This window comes from Perca flavescens, chromosome 4 (assembly GCF_004354835.1).
Source record: "Perca flavescens isolate YP-PL-M2 chromosome 4, PFLA_1.0, whole genome shotgun sequence".
NCBI lineage: Eukaryota > Metazoa > Chordata > Actinopteri > Perciformes > Percidae > Perca > Perca flavescens.
In genome coordinates this window covers 16,785,350-16,809,233 of record NC_041334.1, presented here as the reverse complement: position 1 = coordinate 16,809,233, position 23,884 = coordinate 16,785,350, and the positions used below count along the sequence as shown (strand labels likewise).

The following is a 23,884-nucleotide window of genomic DNA, read 5'->3' as shown; positions in this document are numbered from 1 at the left end:
CATCCTCAATACATAATGGTATTGAGAAACCTCTGTTTATTCCAGTGGAAAGACTAAGTGCCAAGATAAAAGTAGGAGGAGCAGTATCATTGTCCTCCCCATGCCTATGCTACATGATCTGGACTGATGGATCAGGCAATCCGCAATCATGTCTTATAGGAGTTATCGTAATTAAGAGTTTCATCTGTAAATAGAGTCCATGTCTCAACATCCAAGTCGTATTTACGACTACGAAAATATCACATTTTTAAAAGTTCCTACATATTCATATCAACACAGTGTGTGTGTCGTAAAACCAAACAAACATGGATAAATCACGTCAGTCGCGACCATAAACTGTAAAGGTTGGGGTCGGAACTCCATTTGTCAAGATAATTACACCCGAATTGAATGGATATAGTATATTATCAATGGCATTGAGTATTTCTAACCCTCACACGACAAACTCTACGTTAATCTACTGTCTTGAATAGTCACTCGCAAGTCATTTCAATCATCCCATCTATCCCACATTACGTGAATGCGTTAGGGTTGCCAGGTTGGGATTTTGTCAACTGTATTTTTACTCCGCAGTGCTGTTGAGATAGATCTGGCAAGTGATACTAGCTTAGTTTGTATGTAAAAATATTCAATTGTATAAAATATATATAAATTATGAGTTCATTCATGGTATTATGTAACACATGTTTTCGTCACTAAGCATTATTTCGAACATTCATCTAAGTCGTTTCTATTTCATTAAATGTATTGTATATTCAGGACAACTCCCCCCACCACAGGGCAGTTTGCCTTGTTGGGCGTCTGGTTGTGCTGGGAGGAGTCACACATACCTGGCAACACCGAGAGTCGCTTTGTTAACACTTCAGTGAGCCAAGATGGCAGATTTCGAAGAGCTCAGCAATGAAGAGAAGGTATTACTTTATAAATTCATACTGTGGTATATTCTATTAGCCTTAGCATGTGTTCTTTGAACATATTAGTGCTTTATGAAACACTTAACTGCAGCATGAATCGCCAAACGGACCGTATAACGTGGCTGTTGGTGGAGCTAAACCAAGGCAGTGTTGTATTTGACAGTTCAGAGCTTGCATGTTGTAATGTAAGTTAGCTAACTTATGTGAGTCCGGCCCATGTGATTAAAAATGACATGCGCACGATTGAACTGGATGTCTGATTTAACATGAATATTGAGTTTAGCTAGAATAATTGAAAATGATAAGCTAATGCTAAATGGAAGGAAGTCGAGCTACTTCCTGCATTTACAGTAAGGATGAGGACAGCATAACACCACCCACACCCAGTTTACTATAACTTAATGTAGCTGCTTATACATAAGCTAGTCACTCATGTTAGTCGAGTTTGCGGGTATTTTGTATTTAACTTGTATGCCTGCAACTTTTTGCACTAGATTCATGGGGCAGAAGCAGTCTTCGGTGTTGCTCCCCCTGGCTCATGTTGCAACTTGTTGTAAAATAATGCTTTGCATTCTTAAAACGGATGGTGTGACGTGAGCCTACAGCTCCCAGCATTACTACAGTGACTCTTTGAAATACACATAAACAAGTCAGTGCATTGAAAGCATTGAAACCCACCATTTTAACCTTTATTAGATATCTAATTTCTTTAGCAGACACAAGCTCAGATCGTTGAACTGCATCGTGGAGAATCAGAGTCTGAGCCCGGGAGTGCTTTCTGGGCTCCGAATGGAGCGACTATTTGGGAGTGTAGTTAAACTAGGTTACTCATTGTCATGCCCCTCTGCCCTTTCAGCTGTACAGCCCATTTGTAGGTCACTGCCAGCTGTAGCCTGGAGGCCTGTCTGCCTGACAGACGGCATCACTGGCACAGCAACACTATAATGTGGCAGAGACATTAGGATGTAGGACTGGTTAAAGGTTATTCCAACTTCTCTATTGATATTAAACTTTGCTTCCACCTTTCTATGTTCTGCCTGATTGTTTTTAACTCTCCACTACCTAACACTCCTTACTGAGTATATTACCTTATGAGAGCACTAGTACCTGCCACGACTTCTTCACCCTGTGGCTTTGACACCACATGCTTACACTTGCATACTGGCTGCTAAGAAAAGCCCTTGGGCGTCATACCCTGCCTGCCATCTAAGGAGTGGCCAAAATAGATCTAACAAGCCTAACAAGCGGCCAAGAAAGTTAGCAGACTGCTCTCTGCTTCACTCTAGTGGCAGCTTTCAGGGTTTTCACTTCTCATATACACCACCTGCAGTATCTCAAAGGAGAGTAAAATTGGCTAGATTTTCAGAAAAAAAACATACAGCAGATTCGGCTAGTGTTAGAGGGGACTGTTGTTATTCTGTCTTAACACAATTTATTTTAATATGAAGGGAACTGAACCAAAAAGTACTCTGTATTTAGTGATAATGTGATGCGTCTTACTAAGATATTTTGTCTATTTCTAGGTCCGTATTGCAGCGAATTTTGTGATACACTCTCCTCCTGGAGAGTTCAATGAAGTCTTCAATGGTGAGCCTAATTTGTGATTGACATCTGTAGGACTACCTTCATTTAAATGTACATGGAAACAGTTTGTCAATGCTTTTCTTATGTTAACTCTTCTTTTCAGATGTGCGAATACTGCTCAACAATGATAACCTTCTTAGAGAGGGTGCGGCTCAGTAAGTTTCATTATTATTTTTTTATGTAATAAAATTCTGATATTCTGGATGTACATGCAACTTGTGGGTGTATTATTTTTTTTATATATATATATATATTTATATATATACAGTGCCTTTGCCCAGTACAACATGGATCAGTTCACCCTTGCCAAAATTGATGGATATGAAGATCAGGTAAGCTTTTTCTTAAAAAAAAAATAAAAATCTAGATAATTTGCGTTTCTCATTGAACCCACTAAGATTTTATCCTTATATCCTAATTATTCATTATTTACGACCATGCTTGACTAAACCAGTATAGTAACGGCAGGTTTCTCTGTTTCTCCTGAAGGTTCTGATAACAGAGCATGGAGACCTGGGTAATGGCCGCTTTTTTGACCCTCACAACAAGATCTCCTTCAAATTTGACCACCTGAGAAAGGAAGCCATTGACCCCAAGCCCCATGAGGGCGAGGCAGCCCTCAGGTCATGGAGAGATGCCTGTGATTCTGCCCTGAGAGCCTACGTCAAGGAGCATTACCCCAGTGGAGTTTGCACCGTGAGCTCACTCTCCCAGCCTGCACCGCCATATTCAGCACTACACACAATGAATCACCCACTCATCCTCTTTTATCTGCTTTAGGTTTATGGGAAAACAATTGATGGCCAGCAGACCATTATCGCTTGTATTGAGAGTCATCAATTTGAGCCTAAAAACTTCTGGTCAGTTGAGAGAGGATATGGATCTCATTTCAAACTTTCTAATCAAATTCATTTAGACAATTATATTGGTGCAGCGTGGAGGCAGTCATGTGCTATTGTGTTAGGTGTGTTTGGGATTGGTTTTCAAGTGTACTCTTCTGCTTTTTGTGTTTCCAGGAACGGTCGCTGCCGGTCTGAATGGAAATTTAGTGTCTCGCAATCTACAGCACAGGTGGTTGGAGTCTTGAAAATACAGGTGTGTTAAGTAATTAACAAGTGTGGTATGAGCTTAGCTGTGAATTATTATAATTTTTTTTTATTATTGTGTGCATCTCCTCTGTTTTTATTTCCAGGTACATTATTATGAGGATGGAAATGTGCAACTGGTCAGCCATAAAGATGTACAGGAAGCACTGACTGTGTCTGTAAGTATTTTTAATATATTCCCTTTTTTCTATTTTAAACTCTGGGAAGCTGAAGATTCTTCTGTAACCATGGTTTGTGTCAGACAACACTAAGTGGCGTTGATAATTCAGAAGCAAGTAGTAAATAATGAAATTGACTTATTTGAGTATTTATGTGTGTCTAAGTTGTTTAATTAACCCACAAATGTATGTTTTGGCAGAATGAGAGCCAGACTGCAAAGGAGCTTGTGAAAATTATTGAGGATGCAGAGAATGAATACCAGGTATGTGGGAGTAAAGACTAACGAGATTGGACCCCATATGTCAGTAAAAAGTTTTTACTATTGTGATCCAGAATACATTTTCAAACAATATCACAAAAAAGTCCAAAAAGATTTTTTTTTTTTTTAAATCATTCTCACAATCAGATTTTTTAGACCTACTGTACATGTCGACAACAAAACTCATAAATCACTGGAAAAACATGCCCTGTAAGATACTGGAAAATCAGAATGAAAAGTAATTAATTAATCAATTGCCTTTTTTTTCAGGCTTTTGAGACAAATTTGACAAACTTCATTCAAATTATACAACAAGTTGAGCCGACCAGGCAATGCGATAGGTCAACTAGACATTTAGAATGTGATTAAAATCAGCATGACAGCATACCTTCCAAAACACAGGGCTCTCAAGTTTTGAACAGTTGAAGTTCAGAGTGAGATTCTGGCGGCAGGGGTTTGTGTGGGGACGGGCGTCTGATCTGATAAATGACACATAAATTCGTACAAATAATTTTTTTAAATTTAATTCAGTATTTCTTTCTTGTGTGTGTGTGTGTGTGTGTGTATGTGTGTGTGCAATAATTAACACTATGCATTGTCTGGATAAAATATAATGAAATAGCCTAGGCCAAAGGTTTTCACAATGGGGGCCGGGAGGTTGTGCGGTAAAAATAAAAGGAAAGAAAAAACAAAATTTTTCCAAATTATTATGGGTATTGTTATAAATGTATTATGGGTAGGCCTATTATAAAATGGGTATCTTCATAAAAATATAAAACTGTCAGAGTAGCCCTGCAGCCGATTCAACATGTAGCTATAATAATAATAATATAATAATTGGCACAAAAGCTACCCAGTGTTTCCTCTGTTGATTTCTGCCGCCACAGTATCAGAAATAGGGCAGATGCACAACAGGGTTTCCGCTATGTACATGTAGTATATAAAGTCATAATTACACGACTCTACAGAGCTGTATGCTCTACTGAACTCAAGCCAACTGTCATCCGCTCTCTCTCCCTTCAACTGGAACAGTGACAAGACGTCATCACTCGCCAAGTCATGGCGACCAGATAAACAACAGGGCGAGTACACTCAATCTTAGGCAAAGTAACAAACAGCGACGAAAGCTGCAACTTGAAATCCACACTCACTCAGCTGGTCTGGGCAGGGCCTTCTGAACTCTATGGGGAACTCACTTGATTCCTCGACCTGTTCCACTGTTTAAAAAATAGCGGTGCAACTTTGTATAATCCTGGTAATTTCTCTGCGTAAGAAATACAAGGTGTGGCGTGTGAGCGTGTGAACGGTGTGAATGGTGTGAAATGCATGTGTCTCACACCCAATGCGTGAGACACCTTGACCTTGAACTTAACCACTGCATTTGCAGAAGCTCTCAAACATATTTATATAAAGAGATTCATCTGAATAAATACTTTTTACTCTTTTTTCGGCACATCAGCTGTGCCGATAAGTCGATGACCTGGTGCTATGTTAAAAATAGCCTTCATTTGAAGTCTGCGGACGTAGTAGCTAAATCTGTTCATGGAAGAAGAAGAAAAAAGTGCATCGGCCCTAGTCACATCACTGTCATGCCAATAATGACATTGAAGTACTCCATCTTGTGTAATATTGCTTAATTGAACAGCTATTCCAATTTTCAAACATCTGTACATCAGTCCTTTTCATGGAAAATTGACACACTTAAATCATCCCAGTATGAACAACACAAAAAAATTCAGTTTTCCTTCTGAAAATGTCCAACTAACAGGCAGTGACAGATGACATCATGGCACAGAAAGCATGACTGACGTGTTTATCTTTGTTGTCTTTCAGGTGGCCATCAGTGAGAACTATCAGACCATGTCGGACACCACGTTCAAAGCCTTACGCAGACAGCTCCCAGTCACCCGCACCAAGATTGACTGGAATAAAATCCTCAGCTACAAGATTGGCAAGGAGATGCAGAATGCTTAGAGAACAGAGGCTGTTACTACAAACCGATCGGGGAGAAGCTGATGCTCGCGCTAACACGTGTGACGCAACGTAACGTACTGTATGTCCTTCTAAAAGAGACATTTGTTTGGGGTTTTTACAGAGAATGACAGTTTCCGTTATGCACTACGAGGGGATGCCTTCAATTTACAATGACATTGAGTGACGTAACTGTCGCTCATTTGCAAACATATTATTTTTGAACAAATAATGCCTTTAGTAACACTGTGAGAGCTTGGGTCATCCCTGCTATTCAAATTCTCAGTCACATGTTAAACCCACAGTTTCTGATCCCTCAGTGCTTTAAAATGGACACATCCTCACAAAACCCCTTGACTTTTATGTAGCAACTAATTTACACTCTCTATATAACATAACTGATATTCTTTAAGAGCTTTCAATACCTCCTATAGTTTTTTTATTAACAGAGGGCAAATACTATATGCAATTTGATGACAGAGACATAATCTGTTTATATGTATGCATCCCTCTCAACGCAGGGTTGTAGCTCAAGCATAAATGTTTTTTCTTTTCACATTTTGTCTTCCCTCTTGAAGTTTAGTTCTTCCACTTTTATTTGTTGTTCAGAGACATTTCCGGTTATAATTATTCTTTACCCCCCTGGACTGATAAAGTATTGATGTGCCCACTGTTTGCCTTTAGCTTTTGCTATATTTTTTATACAAACTGTAAGTACATTTATTATTCATGAAATAAAACTATGATCTTCAAGCAATGGTAATAATTTGTTTTACATCATGTTTCTTCTGGAAATTTCAGGGGGTTATTGACCTGAGGAAAAGTTTACAGTCTAACACATTCTCTTTTTTTAGACTAAAGTTGGCTGCTTTTAGGAATAACAAAATTAATTGAAATTCAATTTAGTATTCCCACTAAAATTACATACCTGACACCAAACCATAATGTAGTGAGATAAAACTTGCAGAATGTGTATTTAAAATGTTAGATTCATAAATAATATTTGTGAATTTAATAGAAACTCTCACTGAGTTTGTTTGGCAGCTTGTCAGAATGTTCTTAGGAGCTTGGGGTGGTGCTGGGGTAATTATGACCAATTACCTCAGTCCTGGATGCATACATTTTGTAAAAATATGTTTGGCGGTGGCATTATCAAAATATGTAAATTCAGCTGTGTCTTGGAATTATGACGATTCTATCCCCATTTCATTTTAATTAGAGCTGAAATAATTAGTTGATTTATCGATTACATGATTCATAGATAATTATTTGACTTCATTCATAATCGCTTACTTGTTCGAGTCATTTTTGAGGCAAAATAACAAATATTTGGTGGTTCCAGTGTGAGGCCTGATTGCTTTTCCTTGTTTTACATCATAGTATATTTGGGTTTTGGGACTGTTGCTCGGACAAAATTAAATATAAGCTGAACCCTAATTTTGAATAATAAAATTAATAATTGAAGTAGTTTACTAAGCAAAAATGCCAGTTGACCATTTATTTATTTATATATATATATATATATATATATATATATATATATATATATATATATATATATATATAAGTCATTATATATATATATATAAGTCATTATATCAAAGTGAGTTCTTTAAAATTGTCAACTTTGTCTGTCCAGTATAAATAGATTAGCCGATTACAAAAATAATAGTGTCACAAATCATTTATTTTTTGGCATGAGATTTCCAAAAATTACCAGCCGTCAATATTCATTAAAGCTTTAATGAATCGTTATGCAGTTAGGTGTATTTGAGGATTGTGGACAAAAATATTATATTATAGAATATTTTATAGGCCTATACTTGAAATCGATGGAAACGCCCACTCACATGACTCCACAGTCTATGCTGTGAACCAACACATGAAGTAAGTAACAACAGCCAACAAAAAAGCCTAGGGAGAGTCAACAAAAGAAATCTCTGCGGATAAGTACTCGTCATAAAAGTTGGGGAGGGAAATTTAAACTTCGGCTAAACTTTGTAAGGTATATAAAGATAGAACGCTTAAAGACATAATAAGCTAAATTGTTCGTTTTTGTCTATGTACTTTGTTCAGTAGCTGAGGTGTTTTCGCTTTTCTTGTGTACAACAATTGCAGACGCTCCCTTCCGGTAGACGCTGGAGACCGTTCAACCAGCTCAAATTTTGCGCTGAACTGCGCGAAATAGCTGATTAATTTATCGCATGATTAACGTTTCCACATAAAAATAATGATAATTTCACGCAGGTAAAAGTTTAGTTTCTGTGTGCTGCATTTACGCACATGTCGCGCAAAATACGTAACGTTAGCATGTGGAAATGTCCAGCGCATTCAACAGCTGCATTACTTCAGGTGATAGTTGGTGAGCCGATGAACTTCCTCATGTGAGTCGGTCGATAGTCAGCAGCATCGGCACGTCAACATGTCGTCGCTTAAAGACGCTCTTGAATCCGGACTTGACTTCATTGAATTTCTGGGAGACAGAACATCCAACACCAGCAAAACGGAACTTCGGGAAATCTACATCTCTGAATTTAAGGGCAGGTAGGCTGCTGTGTCACATGTAGCTAGTGAGACAGACGAGCCGTGGCCGTTAACTAACGTAACCAGGAAATAAACATTCTGATATCACATTCATTTGTCAGTAGCCGTTTCTCAATGTCAAAGATGCTTCCTTGACATTGAGAAACACCTAGTATATTTTGAAACCTTACAGGACCAGTTTGCTGTGACATTTATTTTGGTCTCGACAGAAAAACAGGAACATTTTCTCGGCTACTTAATTAGGCCTACATATTCAAAGCCTACTTGAGTATTTCCATTGAATGCTATACCTCTACTCCACTACCTTTCAGAAGTAAATATTGTACTTGTTACTCCACTTTTATCTCCAAAATTATCTGAAAGTTTGAGGTACTTTTCAGATTAGATTTTTTTTAATTCGCTTCCTGTCCAGTGGAAACAGATGTTGATTTCAATATGATTCTGATCAACTGCGAGGATGAAGTTTGCCATTATGTGTTAAGATAATCCTCCCACTTTTTAAGCTGAATAAAGTATTTAAAACTCCTGTTGGATCAGCTGGAAAATGCATCGTTACAAAGTTGAAAACAGGGCTGTTTTTATGACGCCATTAAAAATTCTCACAGGACAACGATGCTACGGACTTAATGATCTTATAGAATAGATTAAACTACCCAACAGTAAAGGAGTTAAAATTAGCACAAACCTAAAGATCTAATAGTGAAACACTGACAGGGAACATTTTACTGCACAATAAATAATTTTACTTTCATACTATAGCCCACGTACTTTGTGCTGATAATAATATTTACATACTTTAAGGTTCATACTTGCATATCTAAGGTTTTGAATGCAGGGCTTTTACTTGCAGTTTTTGCACTATTTTCAAAGTGTGGTATTCATACGTTTACTTCAGTAAAGTATCTGAATAGTTCTTCCACCACTGATAGCTTTACAATGTATTCTAACAATACTTTTCAATATAACAATATTATATTTTGTATTGTTGTATATATTAGGGATGGGCAATATATCGGTATTATATCGAGGTATGATTCTGGATATCATCAGTTTATCGTTATATGACAAGTGTTGTCTTTTCCTGGTTTTAAAGGCTATACATTACAGTAAAGTGATGACATCTTCTCAACTTACCAGACTGTTCTAGCTGTTCTATTATTTACCTTTACCAGTGTAGTTATGGTAGTGATGGTTATTTATAAAAAATCACATTGTGAAAACATTTTGGGAAAGCAACAATAGTCAACCCTATAATATTGTCCCAATATTGACATTGAGGTATTTGGTCAAAAATATCATAGTATTTGATGTATCCATATCGCCCAGATCTAGTATTGTTCCAGCGAAGTACAGCTGGCGGAACATCTAAATGAACGTTTGGCCACTAAAGACCAGCCAACAGACTGATATATTTTTTTAATTATTCTTTTCAGAATAAGAAAACTTAAAACTATGTCACACCCTTGAGTCTGTTTGCACTCTAAGGGTGTAACACACACATACTGTATATCACCAGTTAATTCCCTTTTTATTATTTTTATATTCCAGGCTGTGTATAATACCACTCCTTCTCTGCATGTTTATGTTCACAGAAAAGGAATAAAGGACCCTTCCTTTTCCAGTGTTCTCTATGCTCTAGTGAAGTTCAACAAAGCCCGCATAAGACAGGGGAACATCTACATAAATGTCAAACCTCAGGTAAGATGAGCTGTCATTTCTCTAATGCTGTGAGGGAACAAGACTGGGCATGTTTTGTGAAAATGCAGAAATAAAATGAGTAAGTATCATTGTTGTTTTTATCCCTGATATAGGTTCGAGTGTACTGTGACCAGTGGAGGAGGCCCCGGGCCCCTCAGTCGCCACCCAGTCCCAGCGCTAGCCCTAAGAAGTCAGACTCCTCTGTCCCCTCTACCCCCGTGACCCCTGTGCTGACCCCCAAGAAAAAGCTGGCTACAGAAATCCTTCGCAAGTTAAAAGTGAACTGGTAGGTTGGGTCAAGTAAAGTCCAATTTTTATTGTCAGCCCGTCTATATGCAGTGACATTTAAATGTATTTATCCAGGACCATCGCGTGACAATAACAAAACATGTGCAAGTTTATAACATGCAACAATAGGGGCAGTTATGGGAATATTGGGAGGAAACCGGGTGTTGCATCAAGGAACAAGCTGTACCGGCAGAGGGTTGAAGAGTCATTGAGAGAGGCTTTTTGATCATGACTTTTCAGGGTCAAGGTTCAGCTTGATTGTCATTACGCAATACAGGATTGCACAATGAAATGCAGTTGTAGCCTCCTCCCTGCTACGCACACAAACAATATGTAAACACATTCTCAAATATAAAAAATTAGAATAGATTAAAATAAAATAGGTAAAGCTGTATAGCTGTAAAATAGAACAATATATATATAAAAGTAGCACTGAAAGAAGAAAGGGGGGAAAAAAAAGGAAAATAAAATTGTATTCACAAGGAAGATATACAGTAACGTATACAAACAAAAAATATTAGTGAAATATGCAACCAACATACAGAATAGTTCCATGTAAATTTCACAGATTTAGTGCAATGAATAGAATTTAGTGTGCAATCTAGAAACCGGTATACCATGTAAAGCTTATGAGAAGAGTCATTTATTCCCGGTGGTGTGCGGAGGATGAGGTGAAATTGGGGAGTCTCACTTGCAGCCTGAGGAAAGAAGCTGCTCTGTATTCTGTTGGTACTGCAGCAGATACTTTTGTATTGCTTGCCAGGCGGCAGCAGTGTGAACAGACTGTGGCTCAGGTGGGTATCATCTTTCAATAACATTTGGGCTCTTCACAAGCACCTCATCGCACCGATGCTCGGTAGATGGGTACCAATGATGTTCTGGGCGGTTTAAAACACCCACTGCAGAGCCCTCCTGTCCTGGGCCGTACACATTCCAAGCCAGTGTGTGATGTTTCTAGTCAGGATGCTTTCTATAGCTCCTTTGTAAAAGTTAACAATAACTTAGGGATTTTGCCTTCTTAAGTTTCCTTAGAAAGTACGGCCGTTGCTGATCCTTCTTTATCAGGGTGGAAATGTGTGATGTCCTAACAGGGAGGTGATCTTTTAGACTTTTCACATGCAGTGTTTATGATACGGGTGGTATGGTGGCGCAGAGGTTGGCATCATCGTCAGAACGTTCTGGGTTCAAACCTGGCCTTTCTGCGCAGAGTTTGCATATTCTCCTGCCTGTGTCACTTTCCTCAAAGACAAGCAGGCTACATTACCCATAGGAGTGAATCTGAGAGTCAATGGTTGTCTGTCTATATGTGTCAGCCCTGTGATAGACTGGTAACCTGTCTCGGGGTGTCTTGTTGGATTTGGGGTCAAGGCACCAAACGTGAACTGTGTCCCAAGTTTGCATCCTGGCGGAGACCTTCGTAGCATGGCATTCCCCCTCTCTCTTTCCCTCATTTCCTGTCATATCTCTACGTATGGCTATCAAGTAGTCTTAAAACGCTCAGCAGATTATCGTAAACATTTTTTAACCCTTAAAGAGAAATAATGGAACTCAGATAAATGCTCTACCCAATGCTATAACTGTTTCCACTGAGAATACTCTGAGTTTGAAGATATTCAATGACATGTTTATTATTTGAATGGCAATTTTGCATTTATCTGATTAATGTAGATGGAAGTGTTGATATGCATAGTCCATGACCAGAATCAAACTGGGAAAGTTACAAGATGCACTCACTTTGCAGTATTACCCTCTTACAGTTACAAGCCTTACAGATGTAAATTGCAGGCTGATCATCTCTCTCTCTCTCTCTCTCTCTCTCTCTCTCTCTCTCTCTCTCTCTCTCTCTCTCTCTCTCTCTCTCTCTCGAACAGGAAAGAGTTGACAGCTGACAAAGGAGGCATTGAGATCACCTCAGACCCCGCGGCGAGCGGCAGAAAGGTTCAGTTTGCTGTGGATCGCCTGAAGGAGTTGTTCATCCTCCGGTTCCACATAGTAAACAAGGGCACAAACTGCATCCATTTCACCTACTACACTGCCTTGCACAAGATCCGCTGTTTCACTCTGGAGGATGAGAGGAGAGTGACCAGAGCTTGTCCGCTGTTCCTCTGTCCTGGTGAGAGTACACTCCTCCGCTCGGTTTTCATTAACAAAAACACTCTGAAGAGAAATAGTTAATGCTCACAGCTTCTTCTCTGCATCCTTCTTTCTTTCACAGGAGAAAGCTATGAGGTTGTGGTTCGGTACACACTGAACCACTATGGATATTTCCCTGCCACAATGTACTTTGAGTTCTGTGAGGATCTGCAAGGAGCGGTGCCCTTTTGCATTGTGAGGGAGATGGAAGCAACAGCCAGGACCCCGCTGGCTGTGGAGCTGGGGCCCGTGTCTCCTTACAAACCATCTCAGGAGGTCATATTCAAGCGTGTCGAAAGCGTGATAGTGGACGGAGTGCCTCCTGAGAGGTAAGTTATTAAGACTGATTGTAGATCAATTCAAGACTCGAAATAGAAATGCACATTTATGCCTGGTTATTAAAGGGGAACTCCATAGATTGTACACATCTTGGAGAATGCTACAGCTGCACAAGTCAGTTGTGGCTCCAGAGGGATGTTGATAAATAAATGCAGTGCGTTTGGCGCTGAAGACCCTTGGGGCTAGCGACCCAAGGCTAAATTACCCGCTACTAACATAACACACCAGAATTTGCAACCAACAATGTCGATGGTTGAGTTGCATTGTGGGTAATTTTTTTTTGACAAATAAGGTGTGGAATAAAAAAGATGATATCTCTTATATATATATATATATATATATATATATATATATATATATATATATATATATATATATATATATATATATATATATATATATATATATAGATAGATAGATATTAATACTTTTTAACTGTCCATTGTGAGTGCTAGAATGAGTGCGGTGCTAAAATCATGCTGGTGTCATAGTTTAAGAATTATTGTTGTAGAGAGTTTAACAGATATGCAGAGCACACTGTCTTACCATCTCCAAATAGAATGAGTGCAGACCTTTTTCCCCAGCAGCATGAACATTCATTAATACAGATTTCAGTACGATTTGATTAGGAGCTAGTTGAAGCAATTTTCTTCCGTTGAAATTGACCCAGAATAGTTAATGAAATTGGGTTTTATTCATGCATGATGTGTTTGTTTGTGTTTTTTCCTCTGCAGTTCTGTCCAGCCTCTAAAGATGAAAGTGAAATTAGGAGATTATATATACCCTAAAGACCTAAAGGAACTGGCAAAACAAAGGATGGAGGACTCTGAGTACCTCTCTTCAGCTGCCAGGCAGAAACTGCCATCCGTGAAGTGAGGGAAAGACCTAATTATTTACAGCTGACCATGTTTTTTTTTTTTGTCTGGGCTTAACTCCCTCATCATCAGAGTGTTTGTGTTTGTACTGTTTGTCCAGGGCTCTCCTCAACTCCCCCTTAAAGATGAAGACGTACTCTCATCGATGTCATCTCCTGCTGCACCTGGAAGAGATACAGATGGAAGTGGACATCAGGAAGTATGACCTCCACAATCAAACCATGACTCAAAACCAAAGCAGCAAAAAACTGCTTACACTCAGAGTAAGGAATTCTCACAGCACACATCTACTGTTTTTAAATAGCAGCAACAAGAAGTAAATGTCTTATTAGTCTTGAAGAGGTGTTTCCTTGATCTAAACGGCTACTATCTTTTCTCTTTGCTGGCTTTGTGTGATGTTATATTGTTTCTATATTGTGTTATTGTCCTCTGGAAGCTTGCTGAACCACTGCAAGCTCAGTGTCTGAAATGAACATAAACACATAGCAGAAAACAGGCCAACGTTAATATTCTCCAACAGGTGCCTGGTGTTGCTGAAAATCGACCATCTGTACTACGAGGAGATTGTCTGAGGGTGTCCAAATCTGGAGACACGGCCCGGCCCATGACCGTGTACACCGGATATGTTCACAGAGTGGAGCTGGACAGTGTGAAGCTGGGCTTCTCGAAGAGGTAAGAGCTGGACTACAGATACTTGTCTGGTTGAAACCCAGTTTATGTCTCCGACGGTGAATGAAGAACTCCTCTCACTTTCCGCCCCCGTTTCAGGTTGTTACAGACTTTCATCAGCAATATGAAGTTTGACGTGGAGTTTACAATCAACCGGTACTCCTTGAAGCTGCAGCATCGGGCAGTGGACTTGGCAGTAACACATAAGCTCGAAGAGGTGCTGTTCCCATCTGGTGCAGCAGTGGCTAATCTCACCATGCCTAAACTCAGGTTCAGTGCCTATACACGTACAGTTCATGCATATAGAAGACCAAAAACACTTCTAGATGTAGCATCATCTACAAAACACACAAACCTAACCACCTTAAAGGGCTGCATCTCATGTACTTGGAGTGCAGATAAGCTTAAAACTGTCTGGCATTGGAGATAAGAGTGTATTAACTCCCAATGATGAGTGAGTGTGCTCAGCAGCCTTCTCCTCAGCTCTCTCTGGGCATTTATCCATCATATTGTGTAAACAGGCTGTTCTTTGGTTTAATGCAATACACTTGCCCAAAGTGGATATTGGTCAAATTGTAGCACTATGTTGACTGAGGACACACACCAGACAAAGTTCACTGTTATCTGCTTAGACTTGTAACAATAGAATTGTAACAAACTTGTATCTTGTCATACAAATAAAAACAAGGTTTTTTTTATCTACACATTTTGAATGTCAACCCTATTTTTAGCCTCTGCTCCACATTTTCAACATTCAAGTGTTTCATCAATGTGCAAGGTGTAAAGATCGCTTCTCACATTACTCTCCAGGATGTTCAACTGTCAGCTGGAGAACAACCCGGAGCAACATGCTGCAGTCCAGCGCATTGTAGCCGGATCATCAAAGCCCGCTCCTCATCTTGTGTTTGGGCCTCCTGGAACTGGAAAGACGATCACTCTGGTTGAAGCTATGAATCAGGTATAAGGTGTTGAGGATGTGCTGTTATTAGTCTGCAGTAAGACCCCAACTGACAACTAATTAACTTAACCAGCCTCTTACTATGTGCAACGGGGCAATCATTTTAGGTTTCTCGGACAGATCAAAGACATTTGATGACGTTGGATACTAGGATATTGTGATGGCCGTTTTGACTGTTTTCTGATGTTTTTATTGTTATTTTGACAAGAACAAAAAAGATAACAGACAGGGCCATCATAGGTAAGGTGAAATGCTGGACATCATGAAAAACAGGAAATGAAAAGACAAAGTTACATTGCAGTATCAAGGTCTGTGGGTTGTTTGTTTCCATGATTGTCTTCATAAAGGTCCTTTATGATCCATGACTTTTCAAAGCCAGGGTATTTTAAGGGTGGAGCAGTCTTCCACTCATTCATAGGCTAAAGTCCATTATGTTGACCTTAGTACAAAATTAGATAAAACAAAGTTCTTAGTCATAGTCAGTTCTTAGAATTGACTATGACTGGTCAAATTCATTTATGCACAATTTTTTTTTTTTAATATTGCACAACTTTGATTTTAACTTTTCAGTTGCTACCTTAACCGACACTGTTGTTGATAAAAAAAAAATAAAAAACAGCAAAGTTTCAAAATGATGTCCGTTATTATAAGTAATGAATTTGACTTTGCTTCCATCGACAGGTCAGCAGGGCAGACAAGTCAGCCCGCATCCTCGCCTGTGCACCTTCAAACAGTGCATGTGACCTCCTCTGTGAGAGACTGATGGTACACATGGATCATCATCGGATTTACCGTGTGTACGCCAGCAGCCGAAACCCAAACAGTGTCCCCAAGAACCTGCTGGTGAGCAGCCGGCATTTTTACATCCACAGGATAATCTGGTTACTGGCCGTAGCTCTTATTGCTGTTTAAATTCTCTACAAACAAAGCTTTGGATATCCTGTGATTCAGTACACTTATGAACACTAATGATCTAATTAACTAAATGTGTAACCCTGTGTATATTGGACCCGTAACATTTTGAGTTTCAAAATAAAACTGAAATTGAAATGTCACAGTAACTCCTCATTGCCGTGCGTAAAATAGGTGAGTTTACCAGTTTGGTTGGTTGGAACAATTCCTGAGGTGTTGTTGATCCAGAAGTTGGTGACTTGAGTTAACCGAGTAAAGATCAGAATCTTTTATGCATTTAGTCAAAGTGATTGTTGTGTAAGTGTTGCCTGTTTACTTAAACTCTTGTATCATTTAAGAATTGCAATAGAAAAGACTGAGATAGGAAGATATTTCACATTCAAATGCTGTAATTAAAGGATGGATGGATGGGAAATCGGTTACGTTTGAACTCCGAGAGACAGGTGTAGATTAACTATATTTTTCTTACCTGTTGTTTCATCTTTTGGCTCTTCCAGAAATATTGTAACTGGGACCAGAAACAAGAGGCCTTTGTGTTTCCAGGGAAACAAATTCTAATGAAATACACAATCATAGTTACAACTTTGGTCACAGCCGGCAGGTAGGTTGCTTGTGTATACAGTAAATAATCAGTGTTTGACACGGTTTGACGCTTTCGTGTCATTATATAGTGGTACACACCATGAGCCATGTTGTGCCTGCACAATATCTGCTGTGTGTTTGTGTTTATAGACTGGTGTCTGGAGGAATCCCAGTCGGCCATTTTTCCCATATCTTTCTGGATGAAGGAGGCCAGGCAGTGGAGCCAGAGTGCGTCATTGCCATTGCAGGTATATGCTGATGCTAAATTCCTGAATTATCAGCATAATACAGCAAGTATTTTGTTTTGGAGAAATCCTGTTGAAAGAGTTAAAAACTGAGGCATATTTTTAAGCTGCATGCACATTTTAGAGTACATAATATTGGCTTCCATTCGTCAGTCAAGCATGATTTATTCTGGGTCTAATATTGATATTTCATCTTTACATCATAATCTAGTGTATACCACCAAATTTCTGTCACACAGTAAAGAGCAGAGGAAGAGTTGAACAGATTTCTCCTCAGTCATTTTACAGAACCTGATCCAGATGTCAGTTGCACTCCTCCGGTCTCTTCTCTGTAAGCAGACAGTCTCTTTATCGCTGCCAACAACAGGCGATCAGTGCAGTTCATCAGTCCAGTGACAGATGTAGGAATGTGAGGAATGTAGAGGACAGACTTATTTCAGCATTTGTAGCTCAGTTTTTTTCACAATTTTGCAAACCTGGGCAGTGGCTGCAGAATCTGAGCATGGATTGGCAATTTAAATAAAAAAAAAAAAAAAAAAAAAAAAAGTCAGAATTAGGACACGTATTGGCCAGAAGTCTGAGAGAAGCTTTTCACTGCTTCCAGACTCCATACAGCCCTTCTCAGAAAGTATATATCAACTTTAAAGGTCCAGTGTGTAACGTTTTTAGTTCATTATCTAAATCTGTGTTGCCCGTTCACAAACTTGTCCAATTCAAAGTATTCCTTTTGGCTTGAAATTTTACATTTGCATTTGCATGAACTGGGGTAGACGCTCCATATTCATGTGCAATCTTGAAATACGTTAGCCGATAAGGGACATACAGGACATACTGCTCCGCCTTTCACGTTTTCGCTGTCACACAATAAGCTCACAGGTGCTGCTAATGGGTATCGTAGCTTCCCGGCCCTGGTGAGTTTGAAGAAGGAAACATGGAGGACCACACGTATTCAAAATCCAAATTTCAGGAACAGAAGTCTTCTTCTTCGCCCAGAAAAAGGAAAAAGGATATTGAAAAGAGCAAGAGACCGGCTTTTTGAAGTGTGAAGGCTACCGTAGCTGTAATACGTACTTTGAACTGCGTAGCGCGAGAGAGTTGATTGCGATATATAATCTCAACGCTACATGGGTGAAATTCCCACACATTGGACCTTTTAACGAGACTGCACTGTTTTAGTTAAGGTGGTCTTATGATTAAAGGTCAAAATGTACACATTTGTAAGAGCTACAGCAGTGGTGGAAGGAATGCATCTTGTTACTGATTGGTTGGACTTTGTGTCACAGGTCTACTTAGTGCAGAGAATGGTCAGCTGGTGTTGGCAGGAGATCCCAAGCAGCTGGGACCGATCCTTCGATCACCTTATGCACTGCAGTATGGACTCGGTGAGATGAGGGGGATTACCTTATTTTGTCTTCATGTATTCTATCGCACACTATGATAGTCATTATTATTATTGCAGCGTTTTTACTGCTAAAATTGTAAGAATAACTTAAACCATCACTTCTGCTGGGTTTTCTTTTCATTGTATCTCCACATGATTTAAGGATATATAAATGTAATGCTGTGACAATGATATCCTTCAGGGCTTTCTCTGCTTGAGAGACTGATGAGACAAAACACTTTATATCAGAAAAGTACAGACTCTGGACACTTTGACACCCGCTTTGTCACCAAACTGCTGCGAAACTACAGGTGCGTCTTTCAGTTTTCACCTCCATTTTGCGTGTTGTAGTTACTTGTTTAGAATATAATTATTCCGCTTTCTTCACTCAGGTCTCATGCTGCCATTCTGAAAATCCCCAATGAGCTGTTCTATGAGAATGAACTGCAAGTGTTTGCTGACCAGTGGGAGCGGGAGATCTACTGCAACTGGGAACACCTTCCCAAAAAGGTGTGTCCGCAAAGACGTTTATTCTTTCTCAAAACTTCTGAACTGATTTCAATACCGATGTCATCCTGATACACAGCAAGTAAGTGTTACAGTGGTTACATGTAAAATAGCTGGCCATATTTCTGACCAACTACAATTTATACATCCCTTAAAGTTAATTGGTGGTCAAAGTTAATTTACTAGTCACAGAGAATACAAAAGATGCTATTGAGTTGCATTATGGGAAGTGTAGGATGCAGGTTTTTGACACTTGATACATACCAGGGAGTTAAAGTCCAGATATGTCTGCCTCTGATGCACTAATGTCTTGCCAATCTTTTGATAACCAATTGCATGAGTATCCTTTTAATTATTCTTAGTTTCACAAGTGTCAACAATATACTATCTCAAAAGACTGAACACAGAAACCAACCTTGGACTGTGACCAAAAACAAGACAAAAAATCATTACGACAAATTAGATCTTATTATGGAGGAAAAAAATCTCATTTGGAAACAAAGTGGGACAGAAATGAAATTATAGCAAAAAAATCTAAACTCTCATTAGGATAAAAGGGAAAGGTGCCGTTTAAAGAGGAATGCATCTTTCTCAGTCGAGCATTAAACAAAAGCCAAACTGAGCAGAGATGAAAACAAACAAAACGGAACACCGTGTAAACAGAGTATACAGATCACTGACATCACCAAATAGCATGTACACCACAGGGATAACCTGGATAACTGACAAATGCTTACACTTGCACCACTACAGGGTTTCCCACTGATCTTCCACGGGGTGATGGGGAAAGACGAGAGAGAGGCCAACAGTCCGTCTTTCTTCAACGTGTCTGAGATTGAAGTTCTGGTTGACTACCTCACCAAGCTGATTGAAACACAAGGGAAGAAGGGTCTCCCCAAACTCTCTGCAAAAGACATCGGCATAATCGCCCCCTACAGGAAACAGGTGAGTCTGTGCGGTGTTTATTTTTGTTTTTAGAATTGTGGATGAACAGGTAAAACTAGTCATCCGTAACATGTTTGCTTTTCTAACAGGTCGAGAAAATCCAAAAAGCCCTGAAGTCCGTCTCAGCTCTGAAGCGATGGAGTGATCTCACAGAGCTCAAGGTTAGCAATGCTGCCGTAAACACATCAGCCTGTACATTCAAAAATATTTTGTTAATTTGTTTGCTTCCACGCACAAGTGTAATTAAATACATAAGGATTCTGTTCATTCACAACGGTGTTATTTGAAATCACATTTTGTACTTTGGCTGTTTCTCTTCACGGTATCAGGTGGGATCTGTGGAGGAGTTTCAGGGACAAGAGAGGAAGATCATCATGGTCTCTACCGTCCGCAGCAGCATCAACTATGTCAAGATGGACAAAGACTTCAACATTGGATTCCTGTCGAATGAAAAGGTGTGTTATAGCCATTCCTTCATATAAAGTAACTCAAAGGGCACTCTGAGAGCACAGACCTCCGCAAAGGCCAATAGTCCAGTCTTCTGTAATTTGCAAACCTGCAAGCCACCATATATGTCTGGAAATTAGAAATATGTCAAAATATGGTTGTGCTTAGCTAAAGCCTCATCATCTCAACTGTGTATGTATTATGTATTTCTAAATTGGAAATATTTCACATATTTAACATCCATTTGTGAAAACCAGAAAACACTTTTATCATTATGAAAATGCTTAGACTGAAATCACATCATGAACAGGGCTGCTGTAGTGCAGGCAAACCACGCACAGCACATAATAGGACTTCCATATCATCAACCATTGCACAGCGAGGAGTTAATTACTCACAGACAGCCACAGGTTACCGTTATTGTGACTCCTAACTATTAAACTTATGTTGCAGGATTCAAGGGTGACGCTGTGTAACGCTAATACTAGAAATGTAACGTGATAATCAATCACACACATAAAAACTGAAACTCACTATCTAAACGTCGCCACTGAGTGTCTGTCTGCGTCGTCCCGGGTTGCAGCTGCGAACGTTAGCACGGCGGAGACGGACAGAATACGCAGAGCTACCTATAAAGCCGTAGCCCCGCCTAGTGTAAAAGTCATGCCACTTCACTGGTTAAAGTAAGAAATAATTTGTGTTTTTTTTCCCCCGGGATTTGGATCTGCTCCAAAATTCAATAGATTCTTCCTTGGCCCATACTACATCCTTACAACAATTTAATTTAAATTGCACCAGTAGTTTTTCCGGATGTAGAAATAATAATGCAACCAGCAGGATCTTTGACATGTTTATCTCTTCTTCTTTCTCTTTCTGTATGTATTCATCTACTCTGCAGAGATTCAACGTGGCCCTGACCAGAGCCAGGTCCCTGTTGATAGTTGTGGGAAACCCTGTGATCCTCAACAAGGACCCCCACTGGCAGAAGTAAGGCAAAGCAGACCACAGGAGATGTTTTAGCAGTGTTGGGAGGCACAGTGTTGTCTGAAAATACAACAAGAGTATTCTTTCAGTTACAGACACTGATTTAAGTGCCTTGTATGGAAATGTGATTGTAGTGGACAAAACAATCTCACCACAAGGTTTAGTTTGTCGCTATACTGGAGTTTAACACACGCTTTTGCCTCAGTTTACCCAGTTGCCGTTTTGTTTTAGATGTCTAAGTTTCCCTTTTTTGCTAACCTTGTGATTTTCCATCTGCAGGTTCATCAGCTACTGTGTGGAGGAGCAGGGTTACACTGGATTTGACTTTGAAGATGCAGAAGGAGAGGATGATATTGTGTCAAGACTGGCAACCCTGAAAATCAACGTGGATTCTGACAGTAAGTGCAGCTATACCTCAGTTTAACTCAAATCTTCAAGCGATAATTGGCTGGATCATCACCAGCTATAGCTGAAATGGTTATAATTGCATCTATTAATAAAAAAAAAACAACAACCTAATATCACTTGCACAAAGCAGTCATGAAATATTCTAAAATGTTGTCTTCCTGCATTTGTCATAGATCCTGTAGAAGAGGAGAGTGCCCTCCAGCAGTATCTGGACCCTGAGTGGAGAAATGAGCATTAACATCTCCATTAGACAACCAACCTAACAAAGAACCATTGCAGTGACATCCTTAAAACATTATTAAATGTAAGCACTTAAAGATGCGTAGCAAGTATCCGTATTTCATTTTTTTTCTCTATTAGTTTTAATCACAACATTGGCGTCTATTAAAGAATATATCCTTTTTATTAACTTTTCTAAGAGCAGTGTTCATGTTTTGTTGCAATAAAACCGCTCGGTTTGTGATGACAATGCCAAAATGAACCAATGAACTTTTTCTCTCTTCGTTGGCTTTTTTTTAATAGAGCTGTCACTTAGCAGCAAGTTCAATCAGCATGAGTGAGAAATGAAGGAGGAGCAGAGTACTGCACATTTTCATGTCATAACCTTCCCTTTGATTAATCTTCACCTTCAATGGCATCATGCAGTAAACCATATCTGAAAAGAATTGACCAAGGAGGGCACGTCAGTCTTGTCTCAAAAATAGTTTATTAACAATGCTCATGTTTACTTCAGATCAAACATTCACTACACCACTTTGTTTACAAAGCATTATTACAATGAGCTTTTATATAAATCTGGATCCTTTTATTGTTTCAAATTTCAAATACTTCCAGAGAAAGGAAAAAGGTTACACAACACTGAGCAGAAGCTGTTTCCAAAGACTCTGTGTGTCTGTGTGTTTGTGTGTTGCAAAGACCCATGGTTTTCTCATGCATGCATCAACATAAGGACGTTTGATATAGTGCAACATTATTTGTATACACATTAACAGCAGTATTCAACATGCTCTTAGTGATATTTTATGCTTTCATCATGATGCTGCGCTTCCAATTGTGCAACTTATTTGACTATCTCTGCCAACCTGCAACTGCCAAGGACTCCTCGGCGTTAACCTTGTTGAGACTCGTGCACATCATGCCACAACTATGAATTGAGTAACTCAGGCCCATGTTTTCATTGATAAAAACCCTTAGTCGTAAATGATCTGAATCAGTTTATTCTTGTCATGTTAGTGTGCTTATATTGAATTCCACAAAGTCTATAGTAAAACATAGAATCCACTCTAGTAAGATTCGAGGTAACATTAATATGGTGCTTGTGTTTGTAATTGTAATCAATGCCCCCTCTCTCAGGAAACTCACAACGCCTCAGTTGAGCTGTGGAATATACAACTAGTTTAATTAGTCTCGATTAGATCATTCAGTTAAAGCACATGTGGGTCTGAGACTTGTAGAATCAATGACATCTTTTAAATCACTTCGGTTTTGTTTTTTCAAAAAAGGCTTACTCATTTAACCTCAGTTTTATTTTCAACATGTCTTATTGGTTTGTTTTTGTCTTATATTATCATTGGACATTTTATTCTTTTATTTCTGTATTTTCCATGTAATTTCTGTATTACTTAAATTAACTAAATCCTGAAATCTTTTAATCCTGGTTTAACTTTTTTGAAGTGTATCATATTATGTGCTTGGCCAGTAGAGGGTATAAAGTTGCATTACAATATAACAGATACAGATCCTGCCAGCTGGGTAGGTTAGTTGTCTTCGCTGGCATTGTAAGAAGGTAGCACGCAACATCAAATATACACACGTCACACCCATAGACTGTATAATATTAATGGACAGAGCGTGTGTGATGTCACCCATTGGTTTGTGGAGATCTGCTATGAGTCGAGTTTGCCGTTACGGTCGCAGCCATCCTGGTTGCGGATGTGATGATTTTAGACGAGAGTGAGGGAGGAGCCCTTACACTC

General features: G+C 39.2%; 2 protein-coding genes across 3 annotated transcripts; both read left to right on the top strand.

The window, feature by feature from the left end:
• The first annotated feature begins 779 nt into the window (after positions 1-779).
• capza1a (capping actin protein of muscle Z-line subunit alpha 1a) lies at positions 780-6,746 on the top strand. Its single transcript, XM_028575577.1, has 10 exons — positions 780-911; positions 2,438-2,501; positions 2,602-2,653; positions 2,767-2,830; positions 2,988-3,194; positions 3,279-3,358; positions 3,515-3,593; positions 3,691-3,762; positions 3,963-4,025; positions 5,856-6,746. Exons 1-10 carry the CDS (start codon positions 876-878, stop codon positions 5,994-5,996), a joined length of 858 nt encoding a protein of 285 aa, XP_028431378.1. The 5' UTR covers positions 780-875; the 3' UTR covers positions 5,997-6,746.
• A 1,101-nt stretch (positions 6,747-7,847) lies between these two features.
• Positions 7,848-22,397, top strand: mov10a (Mov10 RNA helicase a). Of its 2 annotated transcripts, none has more exons than XM_028576444.1 (22): positions 7,848-7,880; positions 10,130-10,235; positions 10,349-10,521; positions 12,395-12,636; positions 12,739-12,985; positions 13,730-13,867; positions 13,971-14,133; positions 14,391-14,542; positions 14,639-14,809; positions 15,350-15,497; positions 16,179-16,340; positions 16,907-17,010; positions 17,142-17,239; positions 18,520-18,618; positions 18,820-18,928; positions 19,010-19,127; positions 19,878-20,069; positions 20,159-20,230; positions 20,399-20,524; positions 21,415-21,503; positions 21,780-21,898; positions 22,082-22,397. In XM_028576444.1, exons 1-22 carry the CDS (start codon positions 7,876-7,878, stop codon positions 22,144-22,146), a joined length of 2,898 nt encoding a protein of 965 aa, XP_028432245.1. In that variant the 5' UTR covers positions 7,848-7,875; the 3' UTR covers positions 22,147-22,397. The 2 variants fall into 2 exon arrangements, with proteins under 2 accessions (XP_028432245.1, XP_028432244.1); XM_028576443.1 differs by lacking the exon at positions 7,848-7,880 and adding an exon at positions 7,942-8,537.
• The last annotated feature ends 1,487 nt before the right edge of the window (positions 22,398-23,884 follow it).

What these genes read in the sequence shown, in the direction of transcription:
- capza1a (XM_028575577.1), top strand. Translation starts at nt 876, where the DNA reads ATGGCAGATTTCGAAGAGCTCAGCAATGAAGAGAAG. An exon ending in AGGAAGCACTGACTGTGTCT is followed by an intron (nt 3,763 to 3,962) that starts GTAAGTATTTTT and finishes ATGTTTTGGCAG; the next exon opens with AATGAGAGCCAGACTGCAAA. An exon ending in ATGCAGAGAATGAATACCAG is followed by an intron (nt 4,026 to 5,855) that starts GTATGTGGGAGT and finishes GTTGTCTTTCAG; the next exon opens with GTGGCCATCAGTGAGAACTA.
- mov10a (XM_028576443.1), top strand. Translation starts at nt 8,416, where the DNA reads ATGTCGTCGCTTAAAGACGCTCTTGAATCCGGACTTGACTTCATTGAA. An exon ending in GACGGAGTGCCTCCTGAGAG is followed by an intron (nt 12,986 to 13,729) that starts GTAAGTTATTAA and finishes TTTCCTCTGCAG; the next exon opens with TTCTGTCCAGCCTCTAAAGA. An exon ending in CTCACCATGCCTAAACTCAG is followed by an intron (nt 14,810 to 15,349) that starts GTTCAGTGCCTA and finishes ATTACTCTCCAG; the next exon opens with GATGTTCAACTGTCAGCTGG.